This window comes from Oryctolagus cuniculus, chromosome 6 (assembly GCF_051225735.1).
Source record: "Oryctolagus cuniculus isolate XC-2025 breed Fujian yellow rabbit chromosome 6, ASM5122573v1, whole genome shotgun sequence".
Taxonomy (NCBI): domain Eukaryota; kingdom Metazoa; phylum Chordata; class Mammalia; order Lagomorpha; family Leporidae; genus Oryctolagus; species Oryctolagus cuniculus.
In genome coordinates, this window is record NC_142872.1 from 68,029,987 (window position 1) to 68,042,492 (window position 12,506).

At 52.4% G+C, this 12,506-nt stretch overlaps 1 protein-coding gene across 1 annotated transcript in view; it reads left to right on the plus strand.

Annotated features, from left to right (window-relative positions):
- Nucleotides 1-12,506, plus strand: part of GFPT2 (glutamine--fructose-6-phosphate transaminase 2) — a 48,382-nt gene that overhangs the window by 34,933 nt on the left and 943 nt on the right. The window contains exons 13-18 of the mRNA XM_008275002.4: nt 251-371; nt 2,974-3,131; nt 3,333-3,447; nt 5,674-5,801; nt 7,848-8,015; nt 10,057-10,218. Of these exons, the coding sequence (XP_008273224.1) occupies nt 251-371; nt 2,974-3,131; nt 3,333-3,447; nt 5,674-5,801; nt 7,848-8,015; nt 10,057-10,218 (852 nt within the window). The remainder of the gene's footprint in view (nt 1-250; nt 372-2,973; nt 3,132-3,332; nt 3,448-5,673; nt 5,802-7,847; nt 8,016-10,056; nt 10,219-12,506) is intronic.

A 12,506-nucleotide genomic window follows, 5' to 3' on the forward strand; every position in this document is an offset into this window, starting at 1 on the left:
ATGGCTCTTAAATGTTCTCGTGCCCTTGGCCTTCTGAATTTGCCAAAGCCCTCGCACTCATTCCCATGAGCCAGTGTGAGAAGTGGCTCTGAGCCCTGTCTCTGCAAGTGGCCTGTGAGTGGCCGAATCCCTCCCACCCCCCACCCCCCATACATTGAGCTGCCATGTCACACACTGCCCCAGAATCCCAGCCTCCCATGTCCCTGTGGCCCCCAGGACTGACTCGAGTCCCCATTCTTGTTGGCCTTAGACGCGGCAAGTGCTGGAGGAACTGACGGAACTCCCGGTGATGGTTGAACTTGCCAGTGATTTTCTGGACAGGAACACACCTGTGTTCAGGGATGACGTCTGCTTTTTCATAAGCCAATCAGGTATGGGATGGGCGCAGACAGGTTTGTGTTCATTCCGTATGCCTCCCTCCCTTCTTCATCCTGTTACTGGAGGGAAGGCCTCGGAAGCCTCTTGTTTTCACGCAAGAAAAGAATTCAAGCGTGAGACAGAGTGGAGTGAAAAGGCTTTACTGGGGACAGGGCATCCGTCAGGACGGAAGGGACAGAGAGAGAGCGACCGGGCTGGGGGAGAGCGAGATCACATGGTCGAGTGGAGAGAATACACCTGGGCAGGTGACGCAGCAGAGAGGCAGGGCCGAGCGTGCAGCCCAGTTGGACTCCCTAGGTTTTTAAGGGAGTCTGTTTACCCACCTACCCCTCTCCTCCAGGACAAAGGATGGAGAGTCTTGGCGGAAGGGTTTGTTGGGTGAGAATTAGCAAATTCCTCCCCAGATTGCTAGCCCCTGGCAGAGTAGGGGGGCTTCCCTTAGGGTGTGTCTAAGATGGTTTTATTGCCCCTTGTTATCAGGTAACCTCTTTGGTCCTGAGGAGAGAGAATTCTGGGAGTTTTCCTTGGGGGAAGGGCTGGGACCACCTAGGAGGTCTTCAGGGTCTGAGCAGGACTTTGAAGTTCAAGGAGCTTCCAGCAGTGGGTGCTGGTCTTCAGGCCTTTCTCATACACACATAGGCTCAATTTCTGACTTCCTAGTAACAGTCCCACTAAGTCCTCTGTGCACTACCATGTGCCGCACGCTCTCTTGAGCACCAAGTCACTTGGTTCTTGGAGCTGTCTGCCACTGTCCCGTTTTACCAGGAGGGCAGCCAGGTGCAACAGAGCTGGAATTGAGCTGGGGATCCAGGTCCATTGGGCTCTCCCCTGCCCCATGGTTTTTCCTTCCTCCTGCCATCCCAAGTCCAGGACTTCAGCTACCACTCACCAATTTGCTTGTAATTGTTTGCCAGACTTAATTTAGTGGAGAAAAAAAAATCCTTTGAAATTCTAGGTTAAGAATCCCTTCAGGGACTCTGCAGGCTACAAGCTCCAGCCCTGGCAGCTCACTGTGTGCAGTGCCCAGGGTGCCCAGCAGGGGGAAGTGTGGTACAACCCTGCTCCTGCTAGGTGGAAGGCATTCCCTTTGCGGAGCACACCCTGCCTGGTGGGGCCCCAGCACTAGGTCATGGCATCCCGAGGTGAACCTTGGCTTTGGAGCATTCCAAACATGTATGGAAGTAGAGATGGCACAGAATGCAAGAATGGGCTCAGCCCTCTCACGTCAGCCACACAAGTGGTAACACCCCCCTTCTCTGAGATTATTTTGAAGCCAGTCCCAGACACATTCAATTCATAAATAGAAGGCATGATAAAAAAGATCAAAGAAAAACAGCCACAGTGTCCTCATCATGGTTTAAAAGTTGACGGTAGTATTGTGGATGTTAACACTGCATCCATCTTTTTTTTTTTTTTTGGACAGGCAGAGTGGATAGTGAGAGAGAGAGAGAGAGAGAGAGAGAGACAGAGAGAAAGGTCTTCCTTTGCCGCTGGTTCACCCTCCAATGGCCGCCGCGGCCGGCGCGCTGCGGCCGGCGCACCGCGCTGATCTGATGGCAGGAGCCAGGAGCCAGGTGCTTTTCCTGGTCTCCCATGGGGTGCAGGGCCCAAGCACCTGGGCCATCCTCCACTGCACTCCCTGGCCACAGCAGAGAGCTGGCCTGGAAGAGGGGCAACCGGGACAGAATCCGGCGCCCCAACCGGGACTAGAACCCGGTGTGCCGGCGCCGCAAGGCGGAGGATTAGCCTAGTGAGCCGCGGCGCCGGCCCTGCATCCATCTTGATTTTTAATATCATTTCTGTTTTGATCAGAAGCTAGGAACACTAGAACAGACACACACACCCCCGGTAGCTGACCACCTGGTTGCCCAGGGTCTGCCACCGTCGCCTTTGGGTTTATAGTCCCATCCAAGCTTAAACAGATTTCATCAATTGGTTTGAGCCAGCAACAAAAGAACAGAGATGAATTGGCTGTGAAAAGAATACTGTAGCAGACCGAGTCTCTCTAGAATATGATGTTCAATCTTTTAATGACATCGCAAGAAAAAAACCTACATCAAAACTAGGGACTAGCTGGTGAACACAGAGCCAAAAGCAGGGTCCAGGGGGCACAGAACAGCCTCCTGCCACTCCTGTGAGTTCAGATGGCCTTGATGTTATAGGCTGGTTCATGCTTGATTTAGTTTGAATCCTTTAAGACTCACAAACATAGGGAGTTTTGCTGGTTTATGCGTGAACCTATTTAAGTAGCTTCATTACAAAAACAACTTGAGTTCACATTAGGAGGTTGCACCATTTGGGGGCATTCTTGCACTTCTGAATAGGGCTGTGCAGAATCCCAGAGAGAATGCGGGAGCCAGGCCCAGCCATCTCCTGCAGCTGCTGAGGCCTCGATTCCCGCCACACTGAGCCCTCAGTCACAAGGGGAAGGGGGTGTGGAGGCTGCCACCGGGCATCCTCGCACATAAGTAGTAGCAAGATCACACATTGCGGAGTAGGCTTCTTCCTCTTGTGGAACGTGCTGACTTCCCGGAGGAGCTGGTGGGATGGGTTGGGCCGGGTAGAGCCCGCACTGAAAGGGGCCCTGTGCGGCAGGTGAGACTGCGGACACCCTCCTGGCCCTGCGCTACTGCAAGGACCGCCGCGCCCTCACCGTGGGTGTCACCAACACCGTGGGCAGCTCTATCTCCCGAGAGACTGACTGTGGCGTCCACATCAACGCAGGCCCGGAGATCGGTGTGGCCAGCACCAAGGTAGGAGCCTGGCGTGGGTGCCCTTCTGCTGCCCCGGCTCTGCCAGGTGCTCTTTTCCTTCCGGTGTGTGTGTGTATGAGCGAGTGTGTGCGTGTGAGCATGTGTTTGTGACTTTCCGTTCCCCCTCCCTCTGTGTCGCGGCCTGGGCACGGCTGCCAGGTGCTTGTCTCGCAGCCCCTACCCCTCCTTCCTTGTCCACAGGCCTACACCAGCCAGTTCATCTCCCTGGTGATGTTTGGTTTGATGATGTCAGAAGACCGAATTTCGCTGCAGAGCCGCCGGCAGGAGATTATCCGGGGCCTGAGAGCTTTGCCTGGTGAGTGCCGGATCGCAGCTTTCCATGTTTTCAAATGGGTCCGCTGTTCCTGTCCACTCTCTTACCTGCTGTTAGCGGTACCATTCATCACTGCCTCCTCTTAACACTGTGTGCACAGAATCCCACCATTCTCTGCAAAATGGAAAGCATACCCTCACCAGGCCTGATAGCCCCGGGGCGCTGTGCCCTGCTGCCCCTGCCCTCGGTCCTCCCCTCCCTTCCCAGCTGCCTCCCCGACCTTCTGACCTCAGCAAGTGTTTGCGTACAGGCTGGTCAGGCTTGGCCCAGGTGTAATCACATATGAAGAGAGTTGGGAGAGGCATTCAGCCTAGTGGTGAGATGCGAGTTCCTGGCTCCTGACTTCGCTTCCTGCTCATGCAGGCCCTGAGAGGCCGTGCTGATGCCTTAAGTAGAGTTGGGTTCCTGCCATTCATGCGGGAGATCTGAATTAAGTTCCTAGCTTTGGACCTTGGTCCAGGACAAGCCTTGGCTGTTGGGAGCATTTGGGGAGTAGACCAGCAGATGGGAACTCTGTGTGTGTGTGCTTGCTTCTCAAATAAGTAATTTTAAAAAATTGTTTGAGGTTCAGTTAGCCTGACACTTCAAGAAAGACAACCAATTTATCACCAAGGGTGAACTTCAAGCTCCAGGTTTTGCTTGGTTGTATCTACTGACATGAACTTGACCACTTACTAGTATTTAAAGTTTCCCCCAATCAAATCATGGTGTTTTATAGTGAAATGTGTCCATTTTTAGGGGATTTGCATAACTTTCTGGCCAATGCCTAATGGTACAAAATTATGCACAAAATAAACAGACCGATTTCAGGTGCAAGTAAATTTTAAGGTAAATTTTAGACTTCACTTTTTATTTTTTTGCTTTTTTTTTTTGACAGGCAGAGTAGACAGTGAGAGAGAGAGACAGAGAGAAAGGTCTTCCTTTTTCCATTGGTCCACCCCTCAATGGCCGTTCTGACAGCGCGCTGCGGCCAGCGCACCGCGCCAATCCGAAGCCAGGAGCCAGGTACTTCTCCTGGTCTCCCATGCGGATGCAGGCCCCATGCACTTGGGCCATCCTCCACTGCCTTCCCAGCCATAGCAGAGAGCTGGACTGGAAGAGGAGCAACCGGGACAGAATCCAGCGCCCTGACCGGGACTAGAACCTGGTGTGCTGGCGCCGAAGGTGGAAGATTAGCCTAGTGAGCCGCGGTGCTGGCCATAGACTTCACTTTTACAATACTCTTTTAAGAAACTGTTGCTTCTTGAATTTAATCTAATACCAAAGAGGAATACTCACAATTATTACTGTAGTGTTTTTTAAATACTCACCCCTTTTTCAAACTAGGCTTCTCTGTGAGGCCAGATTTCATTCCTATACTTCAATGAAAAGAACATATCACAACAGATTAAAAAGATGTGCAAAAACATAAAGCAATGCACTGCCACTCTTCTCACTAATTAATTTTTAATACCATAATGTAATGGGTTTATTGTTATTTCTAATTAAGATTTTAAAATTTCTCAGTATTATTTTCTAATAGCATTTTCTAGCTATAGACCATAAAAACAAAGGCTCTTAGGGATTCAGAATAATTTGTAAGAGTGTCAGGGTGTCCTGAGACCAAAAAGTCAAAATTGCTAATCCGGCATGTTCTGGCTTTGTCCTCAGACTCAGCAAGTGACAGGGGCTTCAACCTGGCCCAGCTGTGACAACTGGGGGTGTTTGGGGAGTGATTAATGGATGGAAGATCTCTGTCTGCCTGCCTTTCAAAGAAAATGAGAAAATAAAAAATGGGGAGCGTGGTTTCCAACTTGCAGGCCATCTACCTTGGAAGCATTGTAATATTTTTTTTTTTAAAACATGAGTTCTTTATTGGTATTACTATTTTTAAAATATTTATTTTATTTATTTGAAAGGCAGAGAGGGAGAATTCTTCCATCCACTGCTTCACTCCATACATGATTGCAACCTCTAGAGCTGGGCCAGGCCTAAGCCAGGAGCCTGGAACTCCACCTGGGTCTTCCACATGGGTGGAAGAGTCCCAACCACCCGGGCCATCTTCCAGTGCTTTCCCAGGGAGCTGGATTGGAAGCAGGGCAGCCGGGACTTGAACTAGTGTCTATATAGAAGGCCAGCATTGCAGGCGACACTTTAACCTGCTGGGCCACAATGCTGGCCCCTGTGAATATTTTAAAATGAACTGACTTCACTCTGTATGTGCCTTAGAACTGATCAAGGAAGTGCTGTCGCTGGATGAGAAGATCCACGACCTGGCCCTGGAGCTATACACACAGAGGTCACTGCTGGTGATGGGGCGAGGCTACAACTACGCCACATGCCTGGAAGGAGCCTTGGTGAGCCCCTCTCTGTCCGGCCCCCCACCCCAGCACCCTCTGTGCAGCCCTCCCAAACATCATGTAGGGCAGATGCAGTAGACAGCCCAAGAAACCAGCAGGAAGGCAGGCAGGGCACTGGGCTGGGGTGGGGGATGGGGCTTGGGGACCCCTTGGTGGCAGAACCTGCACGGAGCACTGCAATGAGGCTGTTCTGCTTCTTGGGACACAGAAAAAGGTGAGGCAGGTGCCTGTCCCCAGACAGCTCCCGATCTCCTGGGGAGAAAGGGTCAGGGCACCCTTGGGTGGATCTCTTGAGGAATGCAAGCCACACCAGGCACCCTCTGGCACAGCCGGTCACAGCTCAGGAGCTCCTTCTGAGAGGCTGGCAAGTATCGTCCGCAGGAAGCGATGCCTCCTAGAGGCCGAGAGTCTTGCTCGAGACCACACAGAGGAACCGTGCCGTGGGGCAGCCTGCGTGGTGGATTTCCACAGACCACCGTGGCGGGGTGGGGTCTGTGCTGAGGTTCTTCGTGACTCTTCAGGTTTCCACGGGAAGTGTGAGGTCCTGCTTTGTAAACTAGGGCCCGGCCCTTCTGCCTGCCGAGGCAGGGGCGGTCTGCACCTGTGTGACTGAAAACTGCTGCAGCAGGAGCCAAGGTGCCAGGAGCCAAGGTGCTGCAGGCCACCAGCGGGGTGGGCAGAGAGCTCAGCAGGACATGCAGCTAAGCGTGCCCTTGGCTCACTGTGAGCTTGTGATTGTGGATGAGAATTCTCGGCCACGGAGGGGGAGACGGTGTCCAGGTGAGGCAGCGCTGGGCATGGGGACAAGAGCACCCAGCACTCCCCAGCTTGGCTCCCTCCTCTTCCAGGGGAGGGAGGGGGTCCCCAGCTGAGACCCCAGTGAGCTCCCACCTGCACATGTGTCCCATGGAGACTTGACTTTTCCCGCATTTGCTGGTCAGTTACAAAGGATTTTATGGAGAGTACAGAGATTGAGATACATAGGGATTGAGATACATGAGGTGTGGAGGAGGGGCGAGGGACCCCTGTGCCCCCTGCATGATCAGCTGTCCCTGGGGGTTTTATGGAAGCCACATTACTTAGACACGATTTATTACATCACTGGCCATCGGAGACAAACTCAACCTTCAAGCCCCTCTCTGTGTCCCAGAGGTTGGTAAGTGAGACTGAAAGTCCCAACCCCTCTAATCCTGTCTTTTTTTTTTTTTTTTTTTTTTTGGTGAATAGTCCCCATCCTGAAGCCACCCAGGGTTTTGCCAGCTGTCGGTCAGTCATTATCATAGAAAGGCACTTGGCCCTTTGAAGAGTGCAGGAACTTTAGGAGTTGTGTGCCTGAGTGGGTCTCAGCCCCTATTGCACCACCCCTTGCTGGGGGGCGTGCTGCTGAAAGATGCATATTCAGCTGTGCCTCCATGTTCTTCTTTGGGGAAAGAAAGAAGTTTTGAGGCTGCTGCCGGCAGGAGTCAATGGCCCCTCTGTGGTCACTCCAGCTGTCTGCCGCCCCCAAGAGGAGCCACCCGCCTCACCGCATTTCCCTGACCAGTTGAATAGTGGCAGGGGCATGGAGAACACACTGACTAGTCCAGTGACATGGACTCAGTGGGGACTGAACACGGAGGGAAATTCAGCTAACAGTGCATGGCATGTGATTTGGCTTCATAGGTCAGCTGGGGCAGACATAGGTGGTGATACTGGCCCTAAAATTGAGGATGTGATTAGTAAAATTCATGATAAAGGCGTGTCTAGGCAGAACACAATGCCATCATTATAGAGGATAAATGAGGAACAGCCATGTGGCTGGCAGGGGGCGGGGGGGGGGGACTGGCTACGCTGGGGAGGTGTTCTGCCCAAGGCGATGCTGGCCATGAAACTGGCCGGCGACACAGGGGATGTGATGGGCTCTGGCTCCGTGCACATCTGCCAGACAACTGCCAGCTCCCTGCCCTCTGGAGTCATCCTCCAGGTCCCCCACCTTCCCCTCTGACATCTGCTCCACCTCCTGTGTGTCCAGAGTGACACCAATCCCGCCTTCTGTCTCCCTAGAAAATTAAGGAGATAACCTACATGCACTCGGAGGGCATCTTGGCTGGAGAGCTGAAGCACGGACCCCTGGCGCTCATTGACAAGCAGATGCCCGTCATCATGCTCATCATGAAGGACCCATGCTTCGCCAAGTGCCAGAATGCGCTGCAGCAGGTCACAGCCCGCCAGGTGAGCGCTGCCTGCTGGGCTGGGGCCCCTGCTCCCTTCCACACAGCACCTGCTGTGAGTGACCACACCCTCCCCCAGGCCCCTTGTGAGCAGTGTGCACATTGGGGAAGGGAGTGGCCGGCCTGCAGCTGCATCCTACAGCTTCTGGGTGAGACCCCACTGTCCACATTGCCCTGAGCTGCCCTGGATCCTGCCTGGACACCTGGGAGCTGCTCCTGTGCGACAGCCCTGAGGCTGCTGTAATGCAGTTTTTTTTTAAAGATTTATTTATTTATTTATTTATTTTAAAGTCAGAGATACATAGAGAGAGAAGGAGAGGCAGAGAGAGAGGTCTTCTATTTGCTGATTCACTCCCGAGTTGGCCGCGAAGGCTGGAGCTGTGCTGATCCGAAGCTAGGAGCCCGGAGCTTCTTCTGGGTCTCCCACATGGGTGCAGGGGCCCAAGAACTTAGGCCATCTTCTACTGCTTTCCCAGGCCATAGCAGAGAGTTGGATCAGAAGTGGAGCAGCCAGGAGTCAAACCGGTACCCATATGGGATGCCAGCACTGCAGGTGGGGCTTTACCTGCCAGGCCACAGCACCAGCCTTGGCCTTATACTTACTATTACAAGTGTACTATCAAGGGGCCAGCACCGCGGCTCACTAGGCTAATCCTCCGTCTGCAGTGCCGGCACACCGGGTTCTAGTCCTGGTCAGGGCGCCGGATTCTGTCCCAGTTGCTCCTCTTCCAGTCCAGCTCTCTGCTGTGACCTGGGAAGGCAGTGGAGGACCGCGTGGGAAGCCAGGAGGAAGCACCTGCCTCCTGGCTTCGGATTGGCGCAGCGCGCCAGCCGAGCAGCCATTTGGGGGGTGAACCAATGGAAAAGGAGGACCTTTCTCTCTGTCTCTCTCTCTCTCTCACTGTCTAACTCTGCCTGTCAAAAAGACCAAAAAAACAAAAAACAAGTGTACTATCAACGATACAATGAAAACCAGCCCAAAGAAGAGCCCCAAGGCACCCTCCCAGCCCACAATCTGTCTCACCAGGGAGCTGGCAGGGGCTTCCAGCTCTGGTGCCCAGCATTTCTGCTGGGGTTACATTAAGTAGGCATGGTTGACTGGATCACTGGCCATGTGATTGAGCTCTATCTCCAACCCATCTCCAGCTGGTCTTCCTGGCATAGCCAGCCCCATCCTGAACCTGTATCTGAGCCTGTCTTGGGTCACCTCGTTAGCATAAGCTCAGGGGCCCACCATGACTAACAGAGGCACCACAATCACTTGGGGAATTCTGAGGGCTGAGAAACTCCCATCTGTGAACTGGGGATAAAGTTTGGTCAGAAGCTTTGTCATCAACAGCTGCCCTGCGTGGGCAGGCAGAGTGGACGGTTCAAAGACTCAAAGCAGGGAGAAGTCCCGCAGGTGCTTCAGCTGGCTGCCGCCACGGTCGGCCCAGCACTGGCACGAAACACAGCCACATCATCTCCCTGCCGAGATTCCCCCAGCAGCTTCCCCTCCAACCACAGCGAGCCACAAGCCCACCTCATGTGGCCGCCTGCTACTGTCTCAAGGAGCTCCAGGCACCGCCATCTTCCTGTTCCCCACTCCTGCCGGCCTCCGTGCCTTTGCGCTGGAGGTTCCCTCTGCCTGCTCCACAGAGGGGCAGCTCCTCACTGAGGCCTTGTCCAGATGTTGCCTTTTTTTGAGAGGCTTTCCACACCTTGTATTGCGCTGGTGACATTCATCTGAAATCCATCTGTTCTCACTGGTTTGCTGGCTTTGAACTTTGGTTTCCATCACTAGATATGAGCCCCAGGGGAGGTTGGAGTGGGTCTGCCCTGCGCCTAGCAGTTGGGCACCGACTGCGGCCACCAGCTGGTGAGGAAGCAGCAGAGTGTCAGACATGGTGCCCCTTAGCCATGCTGCACATCACCACCCCTGTAATTCCAGCAAACACAGTCACCATGACCCTTCCAGTCCTGTTGATCCCGGAACCTCTGCCGTGTAGGATGGTTTGCGTCTCTCGGGCCATCTGTTTGACGAAGCTGCCTCTCTGCCTTAGGGCCGCCCGATCATCCTGTGCTCCAGGGACGACACGGAAAGCTCCAAGTTTGCCTATAAGACAATCGAGCTGCCCCACACGGTGGACTGCCTGCAGGGCATCCTCAGCGTGATCCCGCTGCAGCTGCTGTCCTTCCACCTGGCTGTGCTCCGAGGATACGACGTAGGTCAACACACCCCTTGCACAGCAAAGCGGTCCCTTTCTGTTCTTTAAAGACTAACTAGGAGTAAACAGTGGTAGGAGCCGTAACTTCATTTAAAGTATCTCTTTTAAGCTTTTGATGAGTTTCTTCATTACAAATAAGAAGCTGTGCAAATGGAAGGCAGAATTCCCCAAGATGAGCTTCTTGGATTTTTAAGAGGTGGAGAGACAGAGAAAGAAAAAGAGAGAGTGCTCCCATTCACTGATCCACTCCCCAGGACCCACGTTAGCTTGGGGACAGGTCAAGCCACAACCAGGAACTGGAAACTCAATCCAGGTCTCCCACCCGAGTGGCAGAGACCCACTTACTTGAGCCATCATTTGCTGCTCCCCAGAATCTGTATTAGCAAGAAGCTGGAGTCAGGAGTGAGCTGGGTCTTGAACCCTGGCACTTAGATGTGGGTAATGGGCATCTGCACTGCTGGGCCAGCTGCTCACCCCAAAGTAACATTCCTCTTTTTTTTAAAGATTTATTTACTTATTTTAAAGGCAGAGTCACAGACTCACAGAGAGAAGGGAAGGGGAGAGAGAGAGAGAGAGGTCTTCCATCCACTGGTTCACTCTCCAAGTAGCCACAACAGCTGGGGCATTTGAGCCAGGCAGAAGCTAGGAGCTTCATCTAGGTCACCCACATGAGTACAGGGGCCCAAATACTTGGGGCACCCTCCACTGATTTCCCAGGTGCATTAGCAGGGAGCTGGATCAGAAATGGAGCAGTCAAGACTCAAATCAGCACCCATCTGGGATGCCAGCACCTCAGGTGACAGCTTAACCCACTACACGACAATGCTGCCCCATATACAACATTTAATCATTGCATGATAGCTATCACAATCTTAGAACAACTTTTGTAAAAATTACTTAGCCAGTCTCCTATTAACTGAATTGTTTTCAATTTTTTTTCATAAATAACACTTCAGTGAAGATATTTGTACATATATCTTTGTCACACATTAAGCTTTGTTCTTAATCTAGCAAATGATTCAACATTCTGAGACATGTATTGGCAAGTTATGTTCCAGAAAAGAACTCATTTACAATTTCATCAGCATTGTGTATGAAGACATAATTCATTGTGCAAAGAAATGGAAGTTTTATTACAATTTTAGCTTAGAAGCTTTTAAAAATACATAACCATAAAATAATAATATAAACAGAATAACATAACAAAAAGCTGAATGTATGCTTCATCCAGAATTGATGTCTGCTAAAATTTTGTATTTTTGTTTCATCTTTTTTTTTTTTTTTTTTTTTTTTTGACAGGCAGAGTGGACAGTGAGAGAGAGAGACAGAGAGAAAGGTCTTCCTTTGCCGTTGGTTCACCCTCCAATGGCTGCCGCGGCCAGCGCGCTGCGACCGGCGCACCGCACTGATCCGATGGCAGGAGCCAGGAGCCAAGTGCTTTTCCTGGTCTCCCATGGGGTGCAGGGCCCAAGCACCTGGGCCATCCTCCACTGCACTCCCTGGCCACAGCAGAGGGCTGGCCTGGAAGAGGGGCAACCGGGACAGAATCCGGCACCCCGACCGGGACTAGAACCCGGTGTGCCGGCGCCGCTAGGCGGAGGATTAGCCTAGTGAGCCGCGGCGCCGGCCTGTTTCATCTTTTTTTTAAGATTTATTGATTTTACTTGAAAGTCAGAGTTACACAGAGAGAGAAGAAGAGGCAGAAAAATAGAGAGAGAGGTCGGTCTTCCATCTGCTGGTTCACTCCCCAGTTGGCTGCAATGGCCAGAGCTGTGCCGATCCAAAGCCAGAAGCCAGGAGCTTTCTGCGGGTCTTCCCATGCTGGTGCAGGGGCCCAAGGACTGGGGCCATCTTCTACTGCTTTCCCAGGCCATAGCAGAAAGCTGGATTGGAAGTAGAGCAGCCGGGACTTGAACCGGTGCCCATACGGGATGCCGTCACTGCAGGCGGCTGCTTTACCCGCTACACCACAGCATTGGCCCCTGTTTAATCTTTTTTTTTTTTTTAACATAGAAATGAAATAAGCCATTGTATGTGGAGTAGAAGCCCACTTTAGCAATCATTCCCCCATTTCCTTCCAACTCCCACTCTACCCTAATGAGTCTCAATGAAATGCCAAGTGTGTAAGTGTTTAGCAGTACCAATGGAGCTGCTGGTTTTAAAAGCAGAAATCCTATTCTTTTAATAATATTAGCTCAGCATGTCACCTGCTAGGTGCACAGTGGCTGTTGATGGAAGGAGCTAACCCGCTCTCGGGCTAGGGGAAGGCTCTGGAGCAGGGAGGG